The sequence below is a fragment of the Lathamus discolor genome, chromosome 4, assembly GCF_037157495.1.
Source record: "Lathamus discolor isolate bLatDis1 chromosome 4, bLatDis1.hap1, whole genome shotgun sequence".
Taxonomy (NCBI): Eukaryota; Metazoa; Chordata; class Aves; order Psittaciformes; family Psittacidae; genus Lathamus; species Lathamus discolor.
Genome location: NC_088887.1, coordinates 114273727 through 114301373, shown reverse-complemented (window position 1 = coordinate 114301373; position 27647 = coordinate 114273727). Strand labels below are relative to the sequence as shown.

General features: G+C 38.0%; 1 protein-coding gene across 1 annotated transcript in view; it reads left to right on the top strand.

Moving 5' to 3' along the window:
* Nucleotides 1-27647, top strand: part of ARHGAP42 (Rho GTPase activating protein 42) — a 158315-nt gene that overhangs the window by 93128 nt on the left and 37540 nt on the right. The window contains exons 5-8 of the mRNA XM_065678712.1: nt 7205-7306; nt 11732-11842; nt 20579-20683; nt 24025-24154. Of these exons, the coding sequence (XP_065534784.1) occupies nt 7205-7306; nt 11732-11842; nt 20579-20683; nt 24025-24154 (448 nt within the window). The remainder of the gene's footprint in view (nt 1-7204; nt 7307-11731; nt 11843-20578; nt 20684-24024; nt 24155-27647) is intronic.

Genomic DNA, 27647 nt, shown 5'->3' with positions numbered 1-27647 from the left:
GCTGTTTGGGCAGGGATTTAACAGATTCCCAGACATCTAACAGCTACTCCTGGAATCGACAAATGCCAGATACACTCCAGACAACTCTACAGCTGAGTAGCAGGGAGTCTCATGTGTCCTGCTTTGCGACCTGCCAGTATTGGCAGGCTTGAATGTCTTTTCACAGCAGTGCTGGGAACTTGTAAAACTTGTAATGTTTTTCCATTTCAAAAGAGAAGGTTTGGAAAGAAACAAATGACATCCTACAAACACATTTGTTCATTTAATAGTAACTTCTTAATTTGAACAGGATTTTAGCTCTCATAGAAATGGTGAGGCTTTTTATTTTTCTTTCAGTCTCTAATGGTAAGTACCTTCTGTCTGCTCACATGTGATGGGATTACATAGGGAAGTATTAGGAAACAGCTGCAGGATTCTCCTCTTCCAGGAAACACACTTGAAAGTACCTGATATCTGTCAAGGCATTAAGGAGGGAGAAGGAAATTTTCTTCAGAAGTTTATGAACTTGAAAGTAAATTATCTCTTGAAGGTATATTCAGTGTTTTACACAGATGTGAATTCAATCCTAAACTTAAATTAGTTTGGGGGTTTTTAAAGTATGTTTTAGTTTTATGCATATCTTACCTTGTTTTAACTGAGGTTACTTTTTAAACTGACAGTCTTTAATGTTTATCTTCATAGCTTTAATGCTGCTAAACACTCTTGTATTCCTGGTTTATTGCCTTCTTATACTTCATGGTTGCAATATGTTCTTTTTATTATAATTATTTTTGTCTTACACCATACTCTTTTTCTAGATATTCATGGTTTGCATATAGTTGTTCTATTTTAGTAAAGATAGGTTTATAGTTGTTGAGACATTTAATTTTCTACATGACTTATTCAGCTTCAATTTAGAAGTATTTTCACTAGCAGTTATGAGTAACGTAAGTCGTAATTTATGACTATATTATCCCTATTTTATATTGAGTGGCAATCATGTCTTTATAAACTACAAAATAACTTTGTTCCACTCCATGTTATTTGCTAGCAATACGTAAATGATGCCCTGTAACTTCCTAGTTTTCTCACATAACAAATTAAACTCTCTACCAAAAAGAAATCCCCCCACCTCCAAACATCTGTCAGAATGCAGTGTAGTCTCAAATGCCTATGATAATTTCAATTTTAGTAGAACAAAGTGAAAAATACCATTCTCCCAACACACCAACCAACTCCATGAGAATTCTAAGCGAAACCTCAGACAAAATAAAATGGAAGGTGAATTTATTTCTCTTCTCCTCAGAAGAGATGTTATGAGACTGGGACGCCTCACATTTTCCAGGAAGTCATAGGATCTGAGCTCAAATCAGGATTTATAAGACTTAGTTTATTTTCTAGTTTACAGTTCTACTTTTCAGGACACTGCTACTTTGTAAGAGATGGTCCCAAAATTTACAACTCAAAACAAAATTCCAGTAACTTTGTAAAAATACATTTTGAATTTTTGTTTGGAAGGTAATGGAAAAGGTAGCTTTGAAAAATATCTTTTAAGCCTAAAATTCCAAGAAGGGGACCATCTCCAGTGTGTTGTTATATCAACATTTTTGCACTTGTTGTCAAAGAGAAAGAAAGGGAATGTGGGTTTATTGATCTCTGTGGAGTTCACCATTGCCTTCAGTTTCTTCCACTGACAAATGCGCCTAACTTGATGTATATTCAAGTCTTACTGTTGCATTTTTCTGCCAGTTTCTACAGTTTTGCATCTCAGCTTGAATTGGGGAGAAAAATATGTACTAATTTTGGGTGGGGGAAAAAAAATATCACAGCCATGTTTCACAATGTTCACTTGTTTCCTAAGTAAGAAAACTTTCTTCTTGAAAGGGATTCTTCTTGAATTTTTTCTCCTTTTTTTTTTTTTTTTTTGCAATATTTTCTATTTTCATTTCCTTTCTTGATCCTTTTAAGATCACCTCTTACAAAACATGCTTGTTTTATGGTTGCACAAGCATATTGTTATTGAAAATTAATCTGAACTAAATGCACAGGGTTTTTTGTCTAATGGATTAGTGTGTTAAACTTTACATACGAATTCTGGGACAAAGAGTAAAATTATCTTGTTTAGGGACAGATGTAAGATTAAGATATGCTAATAGATAGGTATGGTACCAAAAGTTACTTCAACTGAAAAAAAAATTGAAAGAAACAAGAAGGATGACAAATCCTCTTTATGAAAAGTAAAGAGGAATAATTTATATGATAATTGTGAAGATACGTGTAACAATTTTGAAATAAAATACTGGACACAAAGTAGTGGCAAAATTAGATCATTAAAAAAAGAAAACTGATTTCTTGATGATCCCACTGGAAAAGAGAGGTCAGCTTCAAAATATAATACCCCTTTTTGCTTTACATCCAAATATACAGCCTGTGGTTAAAATTTATAGGAATCATGTCAGTGATTCATTTCGTGCGATTAGTTACAGCATGGAATCAAAATCTTTCTGAATAGGAAAAATGTCACCTGACCCAACTGAGTCACCTTTTTAATAACTGATGTCTGATCTTTTCACAGCTGTTGATGTAAAGCAAGAGGGATGGGAGAACATCTTTTGAGTTAAACTTCTAACTGGCACACTTTAATTAGTGGTATCCTGAGAAAGGTTTGTTTCTGAAAAGATGATTTTCTGGTTTTGGAGATTTTCTGATCAGTTTTGAAATAAAGCTATAGAGGAAAATTAAGCAGAGAGAAGAAAGCCAGGAATTAAACCTGGATCTTGTGTTACATGACTTGACTCTGTCAAGAGAGTACTGAAGTTAGTAAGACTCCATTACATGCTAGAAGCCAAGTGTTTGGTTAAGGGCTTTCCTAATGGGATTGTTAGAAATTTGAAGTATTTAAAACTGCAAATATTTTTTAACTGGCACACCGAGGAACGGTTCAACTATAGAGAGACATTTATAGTGCTTAGAGTCTGCAGAGCTTGATGTATACAGAAGGTATTCATGTCTTATACCTCAGTGTAAAATACATCAAGGATTAGTATTTTGTAAATTTTTTTCTATGTTTAGATGTTTTTATTGCACCCTCTTAATTATTTCATGTGTTTCTAGCTGATATTTTGACAGAAATGACTGATAAGTTTCCAGGACAAAGAGAAAGGATGAGGATTACTTGCAGGAAGGAAGGAAGGAAGCTGAGGGCTGAAGGGAAGAAGAGACATAGTGCGCAGAGATCAGGGAGAGCATCTTCCTGATGGCCGTGTACCTTATGTTTTTGTGTCATGGCTGATGGTTGCTGTTCTGGTAACAGTACAGCATAAGCTCTGTTAGCCAACCACATCTCTTTTCTCCATGGGATTTGATCCAAGGTGGAATCTAGAGGCAGAAGCAATCCTCTGTCTCCTACGCTGCAGGGAGATAGTTTTGCATGGAAATCTTCTTTGTAAAGCTCTTGGCATGTGGAAAATTCTCAGTCCTGTGGGCACACACTGCTGGGACCATGATTCAGATGACTAGTTTGGGCAGCAGCTGTGTATAAGAGAGTGTTTTGAGTGTAGCAGAAGAAAAGGCTGAGGCTAGAATGAGGTAAGTCTGTGATTCCACTTAGGATGTGCCTGTATGCCTGTGAGTCACTGGCTAAGTGTGCAAGGTGAGAGTTATCTTGGCTTAAACTGAAGTGTTTCTTCTCTTCCAGAAAATGAATCATCTGCTTCTGAGTGTATCTTTATTTCTTATTTTTTATGAAGTAGCAGTTTTCAGAGGCTTCAGTACATACAAATATGTGGGGTTTACTGTCATAGCAGAGGACCTTTCAGGTGAAGGGAACTCACTCACCTGTTGGGGCCGGTATTTTTTAGCCTTTTCCCAGAAATACGCCTGAGTGATCAGGACAGTGCCAGAAACACTGGCCTGCTGGCATTGCAGCTGTATTCCCAGGAGCGTCACTGCATAGAGAATAATGCAGTCAAAACTGGCAAGTAAACTTTATTTTCAGTCTGCTTAAGTTTTTTCTTCTTACTTTGTCCACTTCTAGCTTTGAAGGGAGAAATTCTGTTGTGTTAAAGTCTGGAAAACAGGATCTGCTGCCCCTGGAAGCACTGCACCTGGGCCTGAAGTTGTCCTGGTATTGGGGAAGCTCCAAATTGTTAGTTTTCTCTTTGACTTTACTGGTATAAAAACTGTGAAGGTCGTGGTTGAGAGGATCTGTTACATCAGAGAGATGCAGTCTGGGAGGAGGGTGGCAGTGCTGGCAGAAGACCAAGAGAGCCTTCAAATTCTGCGTGTCCTCATGGACAGTGCCATGGAGATAGTTATGAAGCATCACGTGAGATACAAGATTGCTTGCAACCACAATTAGTTATTTGATTTTTTTTCTTGCTCTTGGGGGAGTTGTATCTCTTCAGGTAGCATACTTTCTATGTTTTCCTTTATACCTATGAAGAGAATAGGCAATGTGATGCATAATTCATATGTTTTGTTGTAGATGTTAGCACAAAATATAAGCAGCTGGATTTGGTGCATTGGGAGCTACATTAGATGTATAGATGGATCCCTCTTGGTATTGACATGCATCTGATGTGCTGTATCAAGATGAAGAGCTATTTCAGACAGACAAGTCCCATTTTCACACCTTTTCTCTGGCTCTTACCAAGCAGCTTAAACTTCAGACTCTTCTCCAGCTCTTGTTAGTAAAGCTAAGTTAGTGATCTCAGGTGGCTAACTAGACTTTGGATCATCCAGCACCTGTATATCAGCTTGATTCTGAGACAAATAGTTCACAAGGCAAGAGGAATACCTACTGCTCATATCATAAATCTATTAGGGAAGGAATTGGTGCTGACTGGGCTGGGTGATTCCCAGTGTGACACAGGTAATCCTGCAAGAGTTTTGCCTGTGGCTTTACGTCTCATTTGTTTGGTCCAGCCTCTGAGGAAGCAAAGGCCAGCATGTTGTCAAGCCCAGATCAGTAGTATGTGTCATCTGCACCCAGGCCTCACTGTCGAAGGCTATGGCAAGTTACCTTCTGAAGAAGATGGTTTCATGGACAGTGTATCCACTTCTGAACTCCAACAGCTTGTGACTAAACGCGTCAATATTGCGATCAGGCAGAATCCTCTCCTAACTTTAAGTTACATGGAGGCTGGGGGTGGGGAGGTAATTTTCTTTTCATTTTTCACTGCTACAGTTGAGTCGCAGGGGACTTGGGGATTTCCTCAAGATGGTGGCTTTTTTTGCCAGTGTCACTTGGATTTTAAAATAATATAGTTGGTTGGGGTTTTTTTTCAGTTCAGCATCTTAACATCACTGTCGCAGAAGATAAGTTAGTATGCACCTAACTACACCTTTTTATCTGCAGTGTCTGACTGAAGGAGATGTTGAGATACTGAGGTTATTCTGCTTGGTCATGACGACCTGGCACTCAATTATTTCCCGATAGAACTGTGGCTGCGGAACCAACCTATGATTTCATTTTCAGTCCCACAGAGGTTAATTTCTCAGCTGATCAGTCATTTGATGAGTCCTGCCTTCTCTCTCTTTCAAGAATGTGTTTGGGAAAGATGTTAAAAGATAACTCATATAGCTTATATTCCCTTGCTAGGCAAAATACAAGCTTCTATTTTGTTTTGGTTTTGGGTTTTTTTTTTTTGTTTTTGTCTTTTTTCCTCAAATCTGCATAGCTGCAATTAAATATAAAAAGCATTGGGAATTTTTCTGTCTTGTTAATTAATTTTTGCTGAGCCAAGTGTCTTCCTTTCTTTATGATGTCTTCTGAAGAGATTTCTATTTTGAGGTAATGAGAACATTAAATTGTGCATATTTTTCATACTAAATATGTTTGAACTTTTTGCAGGATAGAAAGTATATGATGTGTTTTATAATCTAGTATGATTACCATTGTGAACTTTAGTCACAGGAGCTAATCAGTAAATGGTTTGTTGTTACAGCTGGTTGTTAGGTTTTCATTCATGGCATGAAATTCTTCATATTTCTTAATTCTCTGACTAACCTCACTTTCCCATGATATGGCAAAGAAAAACAGGGTGGTGCTACAATGCAGGCTAGCTCTTTGCTTTTGGATATAACAATTTCTGGGGGCAAAGGTGTCAGGAAAAGAATCACTGCAGTTCTGAAGATGACCTGATGTTACTGTGTTGTGTCCAGGGGTTGGATTTTCCACTATTAATAGCTTTTGCACATGTGTAAGGACTAGTTCATCTTGAGTTTTGTTTTCTCAAAATATTGAAGTTGTCAGTCATTGCAGAGAATCATTAGGACTTACCTAAGATAGTAAAAGTCATTGACAGAGAGGTACTCTTAATTGGAGGACATATAAGTTTATAATTTAAAATTCTATTTTTATCATTAATAATAATCTGATGATATTTACTTTAATTTCTCTTCCTATTTCCTGAAATCTGGCACTTCTTGAAAGATGGAAAAGCTTTTGAGAAAGCTGCATTTTTCTTATATTTCAGATTTAAATTGCAGAATAACAGATTGAAAAAAATTTCTAAATTCTAAATTAGTTAATGGAAAATCAAGTGTTTCTTAATTTACTCATAGCAGTAGCCTTCTATTGAATTTATCATGCATTAAAGTAGTCTGGTAGAAATGTGAGCATTGCTTGACTGTGATGGGAAAAACTTAAGAAGAGTGGGAAAGGAAAAAGGCAGGATAACTCTTTTAAATGAAACAAGCTTAAATATTCAGACGCATCAAAACATTATTGGAAACAAAATTTTGGACGAATTTCCTTTTGCAACCATGTATGTGTTTTTCCATCATCCTCATATTTTAAGAGTGTGGGTGGAAAATAAGCATATTAGTCTTGAATGCAAAGGGTAAGCATATATCATCATCAAATTTGTTATACTCATCTACCTCTTCCACAATATTTTTCTTCAGCAAAGACAGTGTGGCAGGTAGGTACAGTTATAAAACTCGGGGAAGATTATTTTGCATTAAATGTCTGCTTAGCAAGATACCACCTACGTAAAACCTTATGTGTATTGATTATGGGAAACTGCTTAATCTTGCATTTAATAATTGAGTCAGTCCTCCTAGTATCTTCAGGCCTATTTCAGAATTAAACCCTAAAAACACTGGAACCAACAAAAGTAGTTTTATAATTAGGCATAATTTGGCACCTATTCTTTCTTTTAATTTAGGTTAGTTATGATATTTAGTCAAATATTTTATTTAGAAATGTTTTGTTTTTCAGGATGGGAAGAAGAAGTTTGACAAGGAAAGTGAGAAATATTATTCCATCCTAGAGAAGCACTTAAATTTATCAGCAAAGAAGAAAGAATCTCATTTGCAAGATGTAAGCACTAAACACACTCTTACCTAGTTTCACATTTGTATAGAGATCATGGTAGCAAACTGGTTCTCTTCAAGACTTGCTGTGTTTTTTTAATGTGAAATTGGAGTGGCTTCTTGTGGTCACACTTCTTGTGAATATAAATTCTTGAGTAGGATTAGTATGACCTTAATAAGTCTTAAATATTTTAAGAAGGCAATGTTCTACGTGTTCAACTTTGTGTATTTCAAGTACAGCTAATGTTTATTGGTCACAAAACCAGAATTACATCACTACAATAAAAATGTGGCTTTTATAAGGTATTTGCGGAATATTTGAAAATCAGTTAATTTCTTTTTTGCTATTTAATTTATTACATGATGAAATGCTTTTGTTTCACATAGACTTTAATCTGGGAGGCTGATCTGAGATAACCTTAATGATGCTTTTTTCCTCTTTCTCACCTTATTCTGAGACTGCAGCATCATGCCCTGAAATGGTATCCACAACTTCAGTTTTGAAGAGTCTGTATGGCTAATTCTCTTCTGTTAAAAAAACAAACAATGAAGACTTGTAGTTTAACAGGAGGATTCCAGGGCTTTTCAGTATGCTGGTAGAAATAATTATGATTTGCATTTGAGGCAAATTACAGTAAAACCAGCAATTTTATATCAATGACACTTCGGGATTTGTGCCAAAAGTAGTTAAAAATCATTTGATGAGGCTGTTCTTATCACAGTGACTAAAATCATGGGGATTAGTTTGCAGATTGAGTTCAGTTTTCACAGAAGATGTAACCATCACTCAGTCACAAATTGTAGGATTTCTTTTCATGTTTACCGATAATACCATAATTCCAATTAAATGAGGCTTAGCTATTAAGAATTTGCAATAATGTTTATAATCCTGAGTTGTCTATATAATAATTACTCTAGATAAGACATTAGTTGTGTAGAATTGCTTAATTGTTCCACTTGCATGTCAAAGTTTTGTATGTACAACTTTCACTTTTTCTAAATACTGTGTATATTGCTGAGAAGCAGTTCTGTTAGAGACAGCACCAGCTGCGGGGGTGGGGGGAAGGAAGTCTTATCAAAATGTGGAAAAGTGAACTTAAGCATCAATTAATGCTAGAATAGAAATAAATATTTTACTCTGGAGACATGAGGTTAATTGCAGCCTAAAAACAGCAACTGAAGTGAAAAGTAACAACTGGGAATCTAATAAACTGTGGCAGAATAACAATGGATTTGGCTCAAGTTTATAAACTAATGGAAAACCAGAATAAATTTTTCCACTGTGTCCTTAAGTGACGTCTCTGGATTTTAGAATGTTGTAACCGAGGCTGAGGTTTTTTGCCTTTTTGGATGCCCTGCTTATAAAGCACTTAGGGCATAACTTGTCATTTCTGTCTTCCATGGTTTTGTGCAGCTGTAGGTGTGCTGAATCAGTGATATGAATGCACCATAAATAGAATGTACAATAGCAAATCAGTACCAGAAATGTTAATTGGGTATCTTTTGGCCTGTATCTGTACCAGAAATAAAAGGAAAGCCAAGCACCAATTCTATGCCTGAAATCCAAGTGATTGCTGTTAACTCACATCTAGAGTGATTCCAGTGAGCCCCATTTATAGCCTGTGTGGCCAGGACAGAGTTCACTGGAGCAGTCCACAGCAAGGGCAGGGCACGAGCAAGGAGCCACAGGGTGCTGGTGGCTGGGGCTGCAAGGCTCAGTGCAAGTGAAGTCCTTGCCTCAAGGCAGCCTCATACATTTAGTGAGATGGGATACCTTTTGTTGACTGCTGCTATCACACTGAAAAATACTTCTTTTTTTAAGCCACTGTTCCTTTGAATGTTGAGGTTTCTTGCTACCTCATCTCATTATGTGGGTTAAGGAGCACTGGGATGAGCAAGGAGTAGTTCTCCTACCCTTTTGGGCTATTTTACATATCTCACTTGAGTACAATTGAGAGCACCTTAATTAGGCATCTAAAGTTTGATGGTCTGAACATACTCTATAGAGAGTTGTTTGCATATATTCATCTAATTGGTGTGTGTTGGATATTTATGAGCCTGCAAGACTGCTTGTGCAGTTTACACAGGTAACTAGACTTTTTTTCCTATAACATCAAAAAGAAACTTCATAATACGTTCTTTTTAATGGCTACAGAATTCCACAGTGGAGCAGAAAATGGTGAGAATTGGGTGATATGTAAAAGCTAATAATCTCCTGATTTTATTTCTCTGAAATCTGTTCCGGAACCAGGCATAAATATAGAGCAGAGGCTTTATCTCCAAGCTTATGTGAAGTTCAGTATACATTTTAGTCATAGCCTGCATTACTCACCTTAACTGGATATCATACAAAATTACAGCCATCAAATCTTTTTAGTTTTTTACATGCAGCTTGAAGTCATAGAAAAACATGAAAAACCTTCCAGCTTTTGAAACTTTAAAATCACTTTCAAAATGTTCAGATCTGAAACCTCAGAGTTCACACAAATTCATAAGTTTCTACGGAAGAAGTATTTCAGAAATGGTGGTTTAGTCCCTGTACACTAGTAATGATTATGGCCTTAATGTAAGAACCCATCCATATTTGAGATGGCACTTGGTTGTCATAAGTATCATTACAACTCCAATCTGCCTAAATGCTGTTCAGAATAGGGATGGATTTAATTAGGGGTTTAAATACTTTTTCTGAGTCAAAGCCTGAAAGACCTCATTTCTACAACTAGATTCTGTTAGTGCTTACAATTATATGTGAGAGCTGAGGTCTGTCTCAAGTGCTTATTGACAGCACTTGTGTGAGTAAGGGCTCGCTGGCTCATATCCCAAAGTGGTGGCACGTGATCCTATTCAGCTATGTAGCACTGTCTTTGATATTTTTTTTTTTTTGTGAAATAAGACTATTAAGAGAGTATCAAAGAAAACAGTAGCCAAATGCACTATATGAATGGCACATGGCAGAGTTAATTCTGCAGTAAAGCACTGAATTACTGGAATTCTGAATGCCTGATTTTTGCTTCATACTATTAGTTTGTGGACTTTATTTCCTGATTAGGTTTTTATAAGCATGGGAAGGAAATGCTAGTACTGGATCATTTGAAGCATATCATTGAGGTGTATGCTTTGAAGCAGTGTTGGAGCGCTGTGCTGAAGTGAATCAATGTTGTTAAAGAGTCTGTGCAGCCAAATCATGGTAGTAGCATGTTGTTGACTAAGGAAGCAATGTTAATTATATATGGTACTATTGCAGGCCAAGTCCTGCCTGAAGGGAAACACTGACTTTTTGAATTTGTATTGTTAAAAATATGAAAACACTAGTCTGTTTGCTGGTTTAGTGTTTCCTGTCAAGGGAAGACAATATTTACCTTTTCCAGTTTTCACTTATTTGGGGTTTTTTAGTGTTTTTAGAGTTGGACTAGAGAATATACAGAAGTATACTGCTATATTTTAACTGGCAGATGTCAAAACTAGCTGAACTGGTGTTACTCATGTTGTTGATAATTGATAGAATTTCTTTCTGAGCTAAGACCAAAACCTAACTAATGCAGCCCAAAAGAGATTTGCTTGAGAAAATTATTTGTTATGAAGAAAGATGAATTAAAGTTAAATCTGCATCTCTTCCTTAAGCATTATCCATATACTACACTGCTTGTCTGTTAGATTCTTCTCCTATGGCTTGTTTAGATTGAGGATAAAAGCCTATTGCTCTTTATCAGTTGATAAGAGTTAATTCTTTAGCTATCTAGGCAGAAGACTGTTTCATTACTGGATCTTCATGTTGGTTGCTATTAGTCAGGCACTTCTGACAAGTATTGCCTTGTGGTTCTGGCGTTTGAAAATTAAGACATGAAAAATAATTGATTTATGAGGTTAAGGACTTAAATATGTTTATATTCTAAGAGCATGAGACTCATATTGTGAAACAATAAGTTTCAAGATGTCTTTGTTAAAGACAGTCTATTTAAGAAAGAAAATATCTTTTGGGGAAAGTATTTGAAGCTTAGAAAGAGATATAATTTTAATGCATGTAATACTCAAACTTTTCAATCGAAATAAGTATCTTTTTGTCCCTCATTAATTCCTATCCTCTCTTCTGTTTCTTTCTCTAAGCTTGCTGTATACCAGGGAGAGATTTCCTGCTGCTACCTTTCTATGTTTCCCTCTAGGGTATCCTAAAAAGTAGAATATTCAAGTGCAAAAATTAAGAGGAAACTAAAACGGAGTGCAGAAAAGGCATGAGACTAAAATGTGTGATGCTAGTTTCTTAAACTTATGTTTAGCTATTTTAAGTAGGTATTCTAATTTTTGTGAAGAGAACTAAACCCCATGAAGCTTGTAAAGTAATCTTATGGAAGATCTGCTTGTTAATGACAAAATCTGTTTTTACAGCAATCATGAGAGTAAATTAATGTTGTCTACATTTCATTTTGTCTTTTAGGCAGATACACAGATTGACAGAGAACATCAAAACTTTTATGAAGCATCATTAGAATATGTTTTTAAAATTCAAGAAGTACAAGAGAAAAAGAAATTTGAGTTTGTAGAACCCGTAAGTTTTATGGTTTATTTTCTTTAGAGTGTATGCATTTAAGGCTGAAAATTTTATTTAAAATATATGGGGTGCTCCCTTTTTAACTTGTGATTGCTGTTTGTTCATATATAGAGAGACATTAAGATCTTGGCATGTATATAGACAGACATTAAGATCTTGACTTGGGCACTTTCCATGTTTATTAAAGGATTATGTAAGAGCATCATATCTACTGTCAAGTGAAATGTCTGACCACTTAGAGTGTGCATAACATTTTAATGGAACAACATGTAATGTTGTCTCTGTGCAACATAGGATAGAGGCTTCCTAATACCTTGTTGTCATCGTTTAAACCCAACCACGCAGCTCGTCCGCTCACTCCCCCCCTTCTTTTCCTCCCTCTACTCCTAGAGGGACGGAGAGGAGAATCGAAAACAATGCAACTCCCATGGGTTGAGATAAGAACAGTTTAGTAACTAAGGTATAACACAAATCACTACTGCTACCACCAATAATAATAATGATAAAGGAAATAACAAGGGAAGAGAATACAACACCTCAACACCAGGGGACAGATAACTCGCCCCCCCCACACACCCAACTGAGCACCAACTGATACCTCCTTCAACCCTGCAGTCTTCTAGCCCTTCTGGGTAACACTGTGTTACATCCTGACATGCTGTGGTATGGAATACCTCTTTGGTCAGTTTGGGTCAGGTGTCCTGTCTCTGCTTCCTCCCAACTTTCCCTCCTCCCTGGCAGAGCATGAGGCTCAGAAAGTCCTTGGTCAGACTAAAACATTTGTGTTATCAGCTCTGTTCCCAGGTCAAAAGTCAAAACCCAGTGCTGCACCAGCTACCAAGAAGGAGAAAAATAACTGCTGCTGCTGAGCCCAGGACACTTGGCTTCATGGCTAAAATTCTGAGCCAGCTTTTGGATTTAAGTATTCCATGTAGACAGTGTACATATATATTTTTCTGAGTTACACATGAAATAAAGTGAAATATCATTTTTTCTGTAGGTTAGGTAAGTTTAGATTTTGTTGGTGGAATCATTGGTCTTTAGTTTACTTTGCACATGTACTGAAGCATACGTTAACATGCATAAAAGAGTTCTGTTTCAAAGTCCATATTTAGATCTGGGATTTTCTCCTGGACTGGGTTTCCACACACCCCCACCCCGTAGGCTATCGTCTGGGTCAGTCATTACCAAAAACTGCTTCAATATGATGTGCTAGCATATTTCTGTGGCATAGTTATAGAATCACAGAATCATAGAATAGTCAGGGTTGGAAAGGACCTTAAGATCACCAAGTTCCAACACCCCTGCCATGGGCAGGGACACCTCACACTAAACCATCTCACACAAAGCTCTGTCCAGCCTGGCCTTGAACACTGACAGGGATGGAGCATTCACAACTTCCCTGGGCAACCCATTCCAGTGCCTCACCACCCTTACAGAAAAGAACTTCCTCCTTATATCCGATCTAAACTTCCCCTGTTTAAGTTTGAACCCATTACCTCTTGTTCTATCACTACAGTCCCTAATGAAGAGTCCCTCCCCAGCATCCATATAGGCCCCCTTCAGATACTGGAAGGCTGCTATTAGGTCCCCACGCAGCCTTCTCTTCTCCAGGCTGAACAGCCCCAACTTCCTCAGCCTGTCTTCATATGGGAGGTGCTCCAGTCCCCTGATCATCCTCATGGCCCTCCTCTGGACTTGTTCCAGCAGTTTCATGTCCTTTTTATGTTGAGGACACCGGAACTGCACATAATACTCCAGGTGAGGTCTCACAAGAGCAGAGTAGAGGGGCAGGATCACCTCCTTCGACCTGCTGGTCACGCTCCTTTTGATGCAGCCCAGGATATGGTTGGCTTTCTGGGCTGCGAGTGCACACTGCCGGCTCATGTTCATTTTCTCATCGACCAGCACCCCCAAGTCTTTCTCTGCAGGGCTGCTCTGAATCTTGAGAATAGTTGTAGTATTACTGCTGTTCATGTCATACAGGAATAGATTGCCAGCTGTCCTGTTTAGTTAGTACCTGTCGCCCTTGACAGAGAGTTTCCAATGTCATCTGCCTCTTCCCATTAAGCATATTGAGCGTAGCAGAGCATCAGTTGTGGAATAGGAACGTGGCAGGTGTAACTTTTTCTCTCCCTCCATGCCATCTCACGATCTTCCAGCTTCCTTGTAACTAACTGAAGCAGCACTCTTGACTGTGAAACACGTTGAATTACATCTCTAACACCCAGTGGCACCAAGAAGAACATCTCAGATGTTTCCTATCTATGAGATGAAAATGTGTTGCATACCGAGTGCTTGACATTGATGCAAACTAATGAACCTGGATTCAGCAAGCAGTACTTACAGAAATCCTGTCATTGTGGCATACAGCTGCCAAATCTTAGAGACTAAAACTTTGCTAGGTTTTCTAAATAAGAACATTTTTCTACCTGTCACAATTTAATCCAGAGAGTGTCTCTCTGTCTACTTCTGTGAAACTCTCACCTCCTGGAAAAATCTATCAGTTCTGACCTAACCCTGAACTGGTACAGGAGATTTTATGTTCCTTTAATGTTATAGAAACTTTCTAAATTTAGAAGACTTTGTACATAGAGAAATATTTCTGTGCATTTGCATGTAGTTAAAATAGGGCATCTTTCATTCTATGTGCTACACAGAGAGGAAAAATAGACTTGATTTTATATATGTTAGCTGGACACACTGAGCTTTGTCCTTTTGACCAGGAGCTGTCCCCACACTGTCAACCGTCACAGCAGCAGCTATGAATTACTAAAATGAGAGAGCGATTTATCAATTCACCAGTGCTGATACTGGGCAAGCAAGCAGGGGAGGTTACTGGTAGACTCAGTCTTGTGGGCCTGGGTGTTCTTGTCACCACGTGTACACATCCAGTGCATAAAATTTACTTTTGAGTGGATCAGTTGGCATCCTGTGTCAGATCAGTAGGCATTTAGTCCAGTATGCTGTTTGTTACACACAGGTCATTCCTTGGTGTTCCAGAGGAAGGTACAGGTACTCTGGTGGCTGGGTAATGACAGCCCTTGCAGATAGTGTCTTCTGGCTCCAGATGTGGTTTTTTTTGTAAACAGCCTGAATATAAATGGAGCTTAAATTATAACATCAGTTACAAAATTTTGAACCCTCAAAATTCTTAATTTTTTCTTTCAAGTCTGTTGAATACAACATGCTAGAATAAAAGCATAAAGCAAAGTATGTGAGTAGATTATGATACCCATCAGCAATACCATGAGAACAGAAGAAAAAAAAAAATTAAGTCTTCAGAATAAGCTTTCTAAAAATGCAGAGTTCATGTGAGTGATGTTGGAAGTATGAGCATGTGCTCCTAGATGCAAGTAGGTAAGGACAAAGCCTAACGCTTTAGAATCACAGATCAAAAGAATTGCTCTATTATTCATTTTTCTTTGCATGCTCTACAAATGCTCAGATGCTAGAAGCTGCCTGGTGTCTGTCTATAAAGACATTTCTCCTCAGGAGCTCTGCTGCTTGTGGGGCATTCTAGTGCGTGTGCTGCTTATGTCTCCAATTTGTCATCTCAATGCTATGTCTCCATATAACTGTCTGACATATTGCTAGTAGACTCTTTGAAGGAGAGTTTAACTAAATAAAAGAAAGGCTATTAATGCAGTGAAGGGGAAGTTTGTGATGCCCGTGTGGAAGAAGGATAAGTTCGTGACATGGGAATAGAGCTTGAAAAACAAATTATCTGCTAGAGCTCCTTCCGGCATCTTTCAGTTTGTCTATGCCAAAGGATAAGAATGGTCTGGGAACCAGAGTGGGAGAAGTAGCCTAGCAAAAATTGATGGGTGGGTTGCAACTAGGACAGTAGGACAGTAAAAATTGCTAGCAGTGGAGTATGTTTCTTCCTGGGGGAGAGAAGGGAGAGATTTTAAGGTACACAATCCTAGTGACTCATACTCTGAATAGAGAGTTACAGTATTTGGAGTAGACTTTTGCAGCTGCTCCTCAGGCCGTGGATTTCTCTGCTGTTCTTTGTATCTTGTTTGAAAGAGTTGCTGATTTGTACAAGTGTGAGTAATTGACAGCTGCCCATTTGTGATCTTCCTAGATCCTGACTTTTTCCAAGGGAAAAAACCCAAGACATAAAGCTTTTCATACAGATCATTAGTTGAAACTTTTTCTCAAAGACAAAATAGTGTTAACATCTACAGCAAGTTAAACAGCAATGCATAGTAAGTGACAATAATCTCTCATCTTGGCTTTGTCCTTGTGGGCCCAGAGAAGCTAGTCTAAACCAACACCACTTTCTGAGGACGTTATGCTTCTTAAGAGAAATGTAAACTCCTTCCTGGAGCTCCACTTTGTCCCTCAGCAATGCCAGGTCTTCTTTGGCCTATAGAAATCAGGGCCCAGAGTTCCTAAGCAGTGAACTATCTGAAATGTGAGCGGGTGGTCCATTAAACATCACAAAAGACCAGAAGTGCTTGTTTAAAACGAAAGGAAAACAAACAAAACCACAAACCTTGGTGCATTTGCATGCAGGTCAGTGACACTTCACTGTGGACTTTAAAGTCAATTTCTTCTCCTTGGGCTTTCTACATTATTAACTATGATCACTTTAATCTGATGAATAAATGCTATCTACTTATAAAAAAAAAAATGAAACCAGGGAGATAGAGACTTCTGGCTGATGTGCTGCAGGCCAAAGGTTAAATTCCTCCCCTATCCGAAACCTAACTATAGTCTTCTTCCTGTGAGAATGAAATGACCAGGCAGTCTTGAGGTCACCAGCTCTACATCAAAATAAATAAAGTCTCAAGAAGTAGTTGGATTTGGTTTCAGGTTCTGTGTTAAAAACCTTGTGGTGCTGGGGTACTGAATAGCATTGTATTACGAAATTCAGACCTCTTTCTTGATGTGGCTGAGTAGATACTCAGAATGAGGTAACTCTAAGGCACTTGTTGAAATGAAAATGTGTCGATATGAGCACATCAGGCATTGTATGTGATGTTTGGGGGAACAAATCACCTCTTTACATGTGAAGACCACTGCAAAATACATGCTGAAAGTCTTTTTGAAAGAAAAATATGGCTGTTACCATTTATTATTTAATATTAATCTCCTTAAAGTTATGAGCCTGCCTTTAGCAGTAGTACCATTTCTAACACCAGCAATGAGAAAACCCCAATGTGAGCATAAGCCTAGGGCAAAAGTCTTTGGCTTTTAGATCTCTTCTGTGCAATGCTATGGTTGTACCTGCCCTGATGGAAGTGGTTATGAAGATGCCTTAGCAGCACAGGCCCATTGGGTACAGGGCGTTTTCTGATCCCTGTTCCTTCCACCACTAGTGACATGTCCATAGAAGCAAATACCATCCTCAATGTCCGTTTCAACATAGAACTTGAATAAGCTGGTTTAGGACTTGCATAAAGTGTATTTTAACTTTTCTTTTATTCCTCATTTTCAAAGTGCTCAGAGAGTATTTGACCAAGAGAACCTCAGGGCCAGATCCTCTGCAGTGCACAACTGCCAGAATACATAAGAAGTACTTTAACCAAGATGCATTCAGATTTTTCTCAGGGGTTTTCTTTACTGCTATTTTTTTGCTTTCTGATAAATTCAGCTTTGCTGCCATCTTGTGTTAAATATTTTCTTTTTTTGATATTTTTCTGTACTCTGTAAAATCATTTTGTGTGGTAGAAAATGTTTTTCTTCAAGTATTGAAGCTGAAATTTAAACAGTTTATAGTACATTCTCCTGAAATGACCTTTAAACTGATCTTTAATTCAGGCATAAGCTGACATACTTTCTCCCACTAGTTCTTTGATCATAATTTTGGTGTGCTCTAACATTCTGGTCTAGTGCAGTTTCACTGAGCACTCATTACTCCTCCGTTGCTTCTTTAGCTGAAAGGGTTTAGCAGCAGGCCTCTGCTTACAAGTGAAAATTAAGCCATGTCCCTTTGACTGAACTAAGTCAGGGTAATCACAGGAGTAGTTAAGCTGCTGTATCTCAAGGAGCTGTAGTTGAGAACACTGATGAGTAAATGAATCTAGACTGTGAGCACAGGCTTTGCACAGCTGGAGCCAGCGCTTTAGTTATTATTTATTTATTTTATACTGTATTAACGAAAAAGGAAGATAGTTTTCTTTCTTGTATGTAATTTGTTTCTAGAAATACATTATAAACCTTAAAATTATAGAACTCTTTCTGTTTGCAGAATTGTAGCTTTTTAAGATAAATTGTTGTATTTCGACCCTCCTCAGAACTGATTGAATAACCAGTAAGAGACTTTCAGGCCTAGGTCCTTAGCTGAGATAGTGATTTCAGGCGGACAAATGATGAGGTAAAGCTGAGACTGTTTCCACAATCTGTGGAGCCCTTCGTTTGACCGTGTTGTGTTCATGTCCATTTGTTTGGTAGCGGGATGTGGTTCAGGAATTCACACCCATTGTAGAGGTGGCTGTTATACCCAAGAATCTTCTCAGTTCTTTGGGTTTCATGACCAAATTACTGGGTAGCCATGGGCTTTAATTATCTCTTCCCAAGGCCAGATTGTCTGATCATGCAATACCAGTAAAAAACCAAGGGCCAAGTCATTCTACCAGCCATGCCTTCATGCTTCTATTTCTGCCAGCACTGATGGTCTATTAACTTTGAACTGCTTCAGCTTACTAATGCAGCAGAACAGCAGGCTTCCTGAGGCAGAGATGCTCACTGAAGGGCTGTGATGCTCACGCTGTGATGCTCACTCTGGCTCAGTGCCAGAGCTGGCACAGGATGCCCAGGGAGGTTGTGGAGTCTCCCTCTCCGGAGACATTCAAGACTCACCTGGAAGTATTCCTGTGTAACCACTCTAGCTGGCCCTGCTTGAGTGGAGTAGGTGATCTCCAGAAGTTGCTTCCAACCCAAACCATTCTGTGATTCTGTGGTGTGCAAGGATGTGCAGCAAAACTGAATGGGGAATGAGAGGGGGGACAGGAAGGGGAGAGCAAGATGTAGGTCTGGTTGCAGCAAGTCATCATGTTAGCTTGTCTGCCCATAGTGCTGCATCCTTGATCTCTCCTCTGCCAAGCTGTGGAAGTTTGCTCGTTGGAAGGTGTGGAATGTCTTGTGGTGCCAAATGAATGGGTTTCTAAAATTGCAAAGCATTAGTTTAGCTATTCGCCTGAAAATAGATGTGTTACCTTAGCACGATAGTGACCAATAGGGAAGGGAGAGGCAGAACAATTTAACTACAGTTCCACAAGTAGGGCTGAGTATAAATTTAAAGAAAATATAAACACAGTAAAAGCTACATTTTTAAGCTGTTTCACTTACAGTAATCTATGGTACTGGTAACACAAGCAAAAATGCATTGACTATGAATTATGGCATTTTTGTTGCCTGAGTTTAGGCTACTTCAGTAGTCGATGGAGAGAGAGAAATGTTTGCATTGGATCATTCATTCCATCCTGAGAGAGAAGTTTGAAAAAGGAAAAAAAGAATTATGTTCTTGAATACCTGTGTTTTTTTTACTGAGTTAGGAGGCAGCCTGGACAGCCCGTTACTTAGCCTAAATGATTAGCTTTTCAGTGGCTGTAATATACTGAGATAAATCTGTCCTGTTGTTACAGCTTTTGGTTTTGTACATACACTTTATATATCTTCTTTTGTTACTTTCTTTTTCTTTTTTTTTTTTTTTATAAGCTAAATTACAGGTACAAAGACAGGAATCCATAATAAAAAATTAAATGCTTGTTATTTAATAGCAGGTAAGATGACTTATGGTAATGTCAAAATGCTGTGTAGAACAGAATAAGTTAGGAGGCTTTTAAAACTAATAGATTGTTGGGCTTTTAAAACTAATAGGTTGTTGGAGTGCATTAATTCAACAGCTAAAATCTACTTGCACTTTTTCCTACTTCAACTTTATTTTAAAGGAAACTTTAAAAAGAATTTTCAACTGGATATGCACAAACTTCAGCTGACAGGAAGAATTAGTCTGGATTCCTTGTATTGCATTAAGCTGTCCAAAACATACTTTCAAGAGTCTCATTTGTGGAAAATAGGCCATAGCAATTAGTATGAAGAAAGTGAAAAAACATTTTGAAGAAAAAAACCCTTTAACTCTGAAAGCATGAACTTAGAAAATGCACACCACCAAAGACTACAGCTGGAATTCTGGTTAAAATGACTAGGACAATGAGTTAAATTGTTACGGAAATGACACCTTCGTGTCGCAAAAGCCAGTTGAACCTCTCTCCTGAGGTCTGATCATGGATTACTCAGCAAAGCTTTTCTATTGCAAATAATGAAAGCTAAGAGTGTTCCAGGAGCTAATACACAGAATGGTTTTTGCTGGTAGTTTGCCATATTTCGGTGCTGAAAACAAATAGCAAATCAACTGTCCTTATTTTTTGTTTTCTAATATGCACCTGAATAGAAACAGTGTGTAGCAGTTGATAAGAACCTTTTTCTCACTATCTCAGGCAATACTAATTCTTTATAAGTTAGTGTATCTTCATGTTATGCAGTGTTAAAAGCACATGTTAAAAATATATAATACTTCTCTTATCTCAGGCAATACTAATTCTTTATAAGTTAGTGTATCTTCATGTTATGCAGTGTTAAAAGCACATGTTAAAAATATATAATACTTCTCTTATGTCAGGCAATACTAATTCTTTATAAGTTAGTGTATCTTCATGTTATGCAGTGTTAAAAGCACATGTTAAAAATATATAATACTTCTCAATTTTACCTTTTCAGCTCTTGGCCTTTCTTCAAGGACTATTTACATTTTACCATGAAGGATATGAGCTGGCTCAGGAGTTTGCACCATACAAGCAGCAACTGCAGTTCAATTTGCAGAACGTAAGGATGATTTGTATTTACACCAATTTTTTTTTTTGGCTCATTTAATTTCAGGATATTAAAGTAGTCTTATAGTACTTTATTGGAACTCTTAATGTGTACATTTACCTGTGTAAATGCTTTCTTGAGAGTGAGGCCTGTCTTCTGGAGTAACTGGATGTGCCAGAAATGCTCCAGCTGGTACAGAATGATGCAGTTTGTTTTTTCAAGATCTCAGATTGCTACAAAAAGCTTGTCCTGCTGTATGCTAGCTTCCCACTGTATATGAAGCATACATAGAAAGCCATTCTCTTGCTCTCTCTGGAGCATCGAAGAATTGGTGGGGCCTTCCTCCATGCTGACCAGCTCTCACAAGCATTGTGTTCCACCTGAAGAAATGTTCTGTTACTTGTGTAGAGAGTTACTCTCAACTGAGCAGGTGGATCTTCTACAGTAGAGTGTTCTGGATTTCAGCCATACAAGGTCAACTGTGCCCAAAAATTCAATAGCTTTCAGAAATAACAAAAATGCATTTAATCGACATACTTTTTCACTCCTCATAACTGCTGTATATAACTGTGTATTTATTTCAATGTTAACTCAAATGTTAAACTTCCAAAGACATTCAGGGAAGTAGATACAAAGCCTCTTTATTAGCCATTTGCATTAGAGCCACTATTATTTGCATTTAAAGCAAAAAGTGAAATTCTGCATGTTAATATTGGGCCAGCCACATTTTTCATGACAAGTAATGTCAAAGTACAGAGCAAATTCATTAAAAAAAAAGTGTGAAAGAATTCTATCATTTGCTCCAAATACTGTATATTTGGGGTGACTCCATTTCTTTTCCATTTTATTCTTTCAAGAAAAGATACCTGACTGAAATTTGTATAGCTTCACTAGAGTCAAAGAAGCTACATCAGCTTTTGTAGATATTGTCTTGGCCGCTGAACTTAGGGAGTATGAAACAGATTTGGGAGTACAAGAGCACATTACTGTGCTCAACTGCTATTCCTTGTGCTTTACTGAAAAATATATTTTTCACTGTAGCATCTTACTATTAGAGTCATGTTAGCTCAAAGTTGGAAGATGGCATTCCCTCTAGGGCTGTTAATGTAGATCTGATTCCTAGAAGTACTGCACGCTTCAGGTTTTGCTGCAATTAAATGTGTGCAGCACACCTCCATAGCCCCATCCCCTTTTATGTCTGTTGTTCATATGTAGGTATAGAACCCATTTAAAACAGTGCTTGAGGAAACAACACAAATCCTTCTACATGATTAACCTTTTCCTTTTAGGCAGAAATGCAAATGCGAATGTTTTCTGCCTGTTGTTCATCTTAGCCTCCTGTCCTTTTAAATTGGGTGTTTGCTACTTTTGGTTTGCTACTGAGTCTTTCAGATAAAGGCACAAGGTGTCAGTGTTGCCACACATCACAGTTTCAGTGAAAGTGTGATAAATGTGCCTTCAGCCCATGAATTTTATTTACTTTCATATGACAAGTTCTGATAGGAGCATGAGGCCACAGCACAGACTCAGACTGGCATTGTAAGTCAGAATGTGTCAGTATCTTCTATGCATATATCTAAAGAAGCAGAATTATTAAAAGATTTTTTAAAATTCAGTGTTAATGAAGAGATAATTAAACTTAATCTCTTCTTAAATATGAGGAAGGTACAACTTGAAGTTGTAAATAAACTACAGGGTAGAGGGAGAAGTAAACTTAGGCAGAAGGAATAATGTATTACAGTATTTTTATTATACATCAGAGGAACACATGCATAAAGATGTAGTGGGGTACAGTGAACCATCTACTGCTGTTACACAGAAATTTGAATTCTGGCTTTAGATCTAGATCCACAGCTTCCTTTTGCCAGCTGGGCTTTCTACTGACTTGTCTCTCAGAGTATCACCCTGCCTCAGTCTGAAGTGCAATAATTTATGTAGGGAAAGCCAAACTGAGGACAGTGTTCAGGGCAAATTGTGTTCAGCCTGTGTGTTGTAGCTGTCAAAAATGCTCGTCTCCACTGCATTCTGTGTTAAGGTCTTAAGAGAACAGTTGATCTGAACTGCTGTTTCTCCTCTTAAAATTCTCCTACATGTTAGAGCAAGAGAGTAACAGCTGTAGGAGTAGCAGAGTAGTGGTAGACCAACAGCACTTAACAGGTTACCATGTCCTAACATGACCTGTTGTCACTTCCACTGTATCAGCTGGCCAGTGGTGTATTTTATATGTCCATTTGGCTTTGTTTTCTATAATTTGAGTCCTGGCTGCTTAAAAGTAATAATAAAAAACTTAATAGACAAGTAGAGGTAAGTTCTCAAAATGGGGACATTCCTCCCTTCAGTGGCATATCTCTCTTGAAGGTCTCAAAATGACTTCTCTTAAGTTTGATCTGAACTGATATTTCACTCTAAGGGTATAATGTGAAAAGTTCAGAGAAGAATTTTACCATCCCCTACAGAAAAATGTTTCTCTTCAGGAAGAAGATTTAACGTGTATTATCAAACCTCTGACGCCTCATAACAGTTCTCCTCTACAATACCATGCTAGGTATGTGGAGGGGAAACCCTGGCCTTACTGAATTCAGTAGGAAAAATCTCCATGTCCATGCCTATGGATATTAACAAATATGAATAACCCAACTTTTTACGTAATTCTTTACTTGGTGAGATGCCTGGTTACACATGTGATATTTAGGACAGACACACTATTCCCATGCTTTTGGCACTGTTCGGTCACTTGTGACCTCTTTCCTAGCGTGTTTATGTTATACTTAATTGTTGCGTTTGTATAGCCATGTGAAAAAATGTTCATGACAGTAACCTGCCTATTCTGAGTATCAGCAGCTGTGGTATTACTTCAGATACAGAAACACGGTACATTTGTCTTTTCTACATGTGGAGAGAGCACAGCTATCTAGGGACATTAGCCTGGCATTGACCCAGATCAGTGTTTTATGAAGTGTACTGCAAGTGGTTCAGTGGGACTCACTACTTCAGGTTTGGGGTTATGCTATAAGACTGGTGTCTGTCTTTGCCTGTCTGTCTGTATCCTTAGTGTGTAAGCATACCTAAAGATATAAAATGACCTCCTTTCTTCTTAGTTAGTGACCTGCGGAAGGACGAATGTTACTGTTCTCAAGTATATTTGCTTTACAGTTGTGTACTTCAGTTGAATTCTGCATTACTATGTTATTCCTATGCTTCTAGAGCAATGAAGAGTATTCTTCTTTATTGCTTTTTTTTTCTTTATGTCTCTCGTAAATACTGCTGTTGGTCTCCAAACCAGTCTCCTTGGCATTTTAAGTACTTTCATGAGATAACATGGTTTTTTGTTTGTTTCCTTTTCTTGGTATTAGACCCGGAATAACTTTGAAAGCACTAGGCAGGAAGTGGAGAGGCTCATGCAAAGAATGAAATCAGCCAACCAGGATTACAGACCACCAAGTCAATGGACAATGGAAGGCTATCTGTATGTGCAGGAGAAACGTGAGTATAATAGATGTACTTTTTAGCTGAATTTGAAAGGCACAGCATCAAAGGCAAGGGCAAGAAAATGGTCTAGTTAGCCGGACAACACAAGAAGTTTGAATGTCTGCAGACTCCTGCTATGGCTCCTTTCCAAATGAGTGAGAGGTTCAAAAGAAAAATAAGTGACTTTTCAAAAAGCATTCAGGGTAGCTATGGTCAGATGGAACGGGGATCAAATCACTTGTAAGCAACTCAGCCTCTGCCCCCTGGGGCCTTGTGGGTAGGCACCTGCTATTGGGCACCGTAGAGGATGGTAGCAAGCTCTTCTCTGGCTGGCTGCCCCACACTTTGCTGCAGAAGCTGCAAGCTCCCAGCACTCTGCTTTGTCTTTATCTGTCAGACCCAGCTGTCTCCTGTACTTTCTCTGCCTGAACAGGGCCTATGTTCACCCAGCAAGAGCAACTTCCACTTTGTACCAGGGATCTCCACTAACCCAGCCACCTTAAGAGTAAATGAACATGCACATAATAGAAAACAGAAGTTTAAGAAGAAAAGTTTTCTAAATACAGTCTGTCAGCTTCAGAATAGCTGCAGATATGCCTGTGTTTTATACAGTTCATGAGACATGAGAATGAAGTGACAAACTAAATGAAGGAGCAGAACTAAAGTGTCCTAAGTGTCTGAAACTACTTGGAAAAGCCTAACAATGCATCATGTTATGAATAAAAACAGAACCAGGAAATAAGTGAAAAGTCAAATGAGAGAATTTGAAGCTATACATCACCTGAAGTATCATGCAAAATCCTCAGTAAAAGTTATCGTTGCATGGGGTACCCGGATTTATATATTTTACTCATTTTTCTAGTTGCTGTGGAAATCATTGTAACACCAGAAAAGTATATAGCAGTATTCTGAGATAGTGTGTACATGCTTGTGCAAGTTTCACATTTATGCAAAAATACTAAATACAACTTTGCACCTGATTTCTCAATCTAAAAATAAATGGAAGGCATCTGGATATAGAATTCTTATGTCAGACTTGACCCCACTTGTTCTCAGTTTTGAGGATCTCTCCTTCAGTGTTCCCCTTTTAGATGATAAGAGACTACATGGAGACATAAATAATTGATTTCTCAAATAACAAAATTAATCTTTATTCCAGCTGTGAGCTAAAAGAAAGAAACCTCAGTGCTTATCATAGTTACCTTTGGTAGCACTGAAAGTTTTAAGAAGGCCCTCTGTGTTTTAATTGAGCAATAATGATAAAAGGAACCTGTTTTAAGTGGAAATAACACTGAGCTCTGCTAATGGGGGAAGCAGAAAAGGAGTGGAGCACTGAGCACGTACTGTGCTTCATTAAATAGTGAGAGGCCAACTTGACATCCTCTTACTGAAAATAAATTTGTTCATTAATTTATTCTGGAGTAAGGGTAACAGGGCCTATAATCTCTGTGTCAGTAGGGAAGACACTAGCTGTAAATTTCCTTGTCATGCCAGTTTCCTTTCCTACAATTAGACTCTTGTCAAATTATGGGCATCTGCATTAAATGTTTGCTATTCTGGAGAGTAAATCCTGTGTATTTATTATTGATCTGCATGGTGGTAAATATGTTTAAAACTAAAAAATGGCAGTAGGCTATAAATTGTTTTAATGTAGATGGAGAGTCATGAATAATGGACGTAAAGTCGCAACATAGGTGTCAGCTACAATTTTTTAATGAAAGGTGACTAAAATCATCTAAACCCTCTTTGAGAGTGTTCATCTTTCTTATATACGCTAAAAGAGTTAATGAAACGCCATGAGAGGAAAAATTGATTCAGAGTAGTTACAGATTTTGTTTTGCTAAGTGAAAATAAGTTAAAATATAGGAACAGAACCTGAGGGTGAGTAACCAGTTGACTTTTCAATTCACAGCATGACCTTCCTGCAGAATGCTGGTGACTGGGGAGCTTTCTCCTAGTCAGCATAACAGACCGTGTAAATTTCCACGTCTGCGTTTCTGGATTGCCAGACATCTGATTTGCATGACAAATACAATGTCGTGTAGACCTTTATGGATATCTACATTTAGAAGGCAAAAGCATTGTATCTATAGCAAAACTACTCAGTTTTTAACACCTTTCATTCTTATTGAACTGTTTAAGTTTAAAAAAATAATAATACTTAAAATACTTGGTTTCTTACTTAGAGCTCTTTAATTTTAAAAATAATTAAAAGATCCAGTATACTGTACTTCGAAAAAAAATCAGTATTGTATTTTTGCCATAAGTAGCTCCCATTGAAATGAGTTGGGAAATCACATGTGGATTGAAAGTATAATCCAGTCCTTTCCTATTTTGAATTTGCATTATACGTATACACATATATATGTGTGTGTCATTTGCTTTGGCACCTACCTTTGTGATGGCTCTGCAGAGAAGGGACATATTTGAATGCCAACCTCTGAAGCGTAATGCTGTCCAGGAGGAAAGACGATCTTTTCCTTCGTGGTAAGGCACAAGGTGGAGCAGTCACACTGCAAAAACCTGAATTATCCTGTGCTCTGCAGTGCACTAGCCCTCCAGATATATCTATCTGTAAGAATCCGGGAGCTTTTCTTGTTCTCTGTGTGCTACATTAAACATTCTATTTTTTTTTTTTTTTCCAGAAAATTGTGTGAGATCTTAATTTTACGCCTAGGATGTGGAGAGAATTATGGAAATGTTGGGAGGATTTTTCTCCATGTCCTTATAGCAAAGAGCACACTATAAATACCTGTATCTAAGATAGGCTATGGATGAAATTTAAAATACCATTGAGCTTAAGCTCAATGTGTGTTCAGATTCACTATGGGTTCACAGCAGTGTCTGAGCAAAACTGTGGGTAATCCAAGAGTGAAAATATGTTTTGCATCAGAGACCCTATACTTTGCAGTAGAATTAAGAAGTTGTGTGGTGTGACCTTTCCAGCATAAGGCATACCTCCACTTACTGGGGATTGCTATAGATTTTATGTATCTAAATTGAAGACTAGTAAATCCCAAATGAATCTAAATTGAAGACTACTTAATCCCTACGTATGTTATACTCTGTTATTGTGAGTGTGTGCAGTTATCAGTTTGTGGACACAGTCAGTTGTGCACCACCGTTACAGATGCCTCTTCTGCAGAAGGACACCTTCCAAGGCAAGAGGCCAGTGTTTTTTGCTGAAGGTGCCACCTCTGCCACCCAGAATTTTATCCCTCATCTCTAACCCACTATGCACGGAGTGCACTGTTCCTTCCTTTCCTTTCATGTAATGAAATCACCTCTGGGTGTTCCACTACATAAGATTAAATCTGCCTCTGAGCCATGCCATTTTACCTAGCCTTTTAAGGTAACAGGTAGAATAGCCTTCTTCTGATACTACCAAAAGCATTTGTTAGCCTTGACAAGAACGCTGAAAGTAAAGGTAAATGCACACTGACTTCAAGACTTCATTCAATTTTGTGGAGGTTTCCCTCAGAGAAAGGATGTAATACTGAATCCTTGG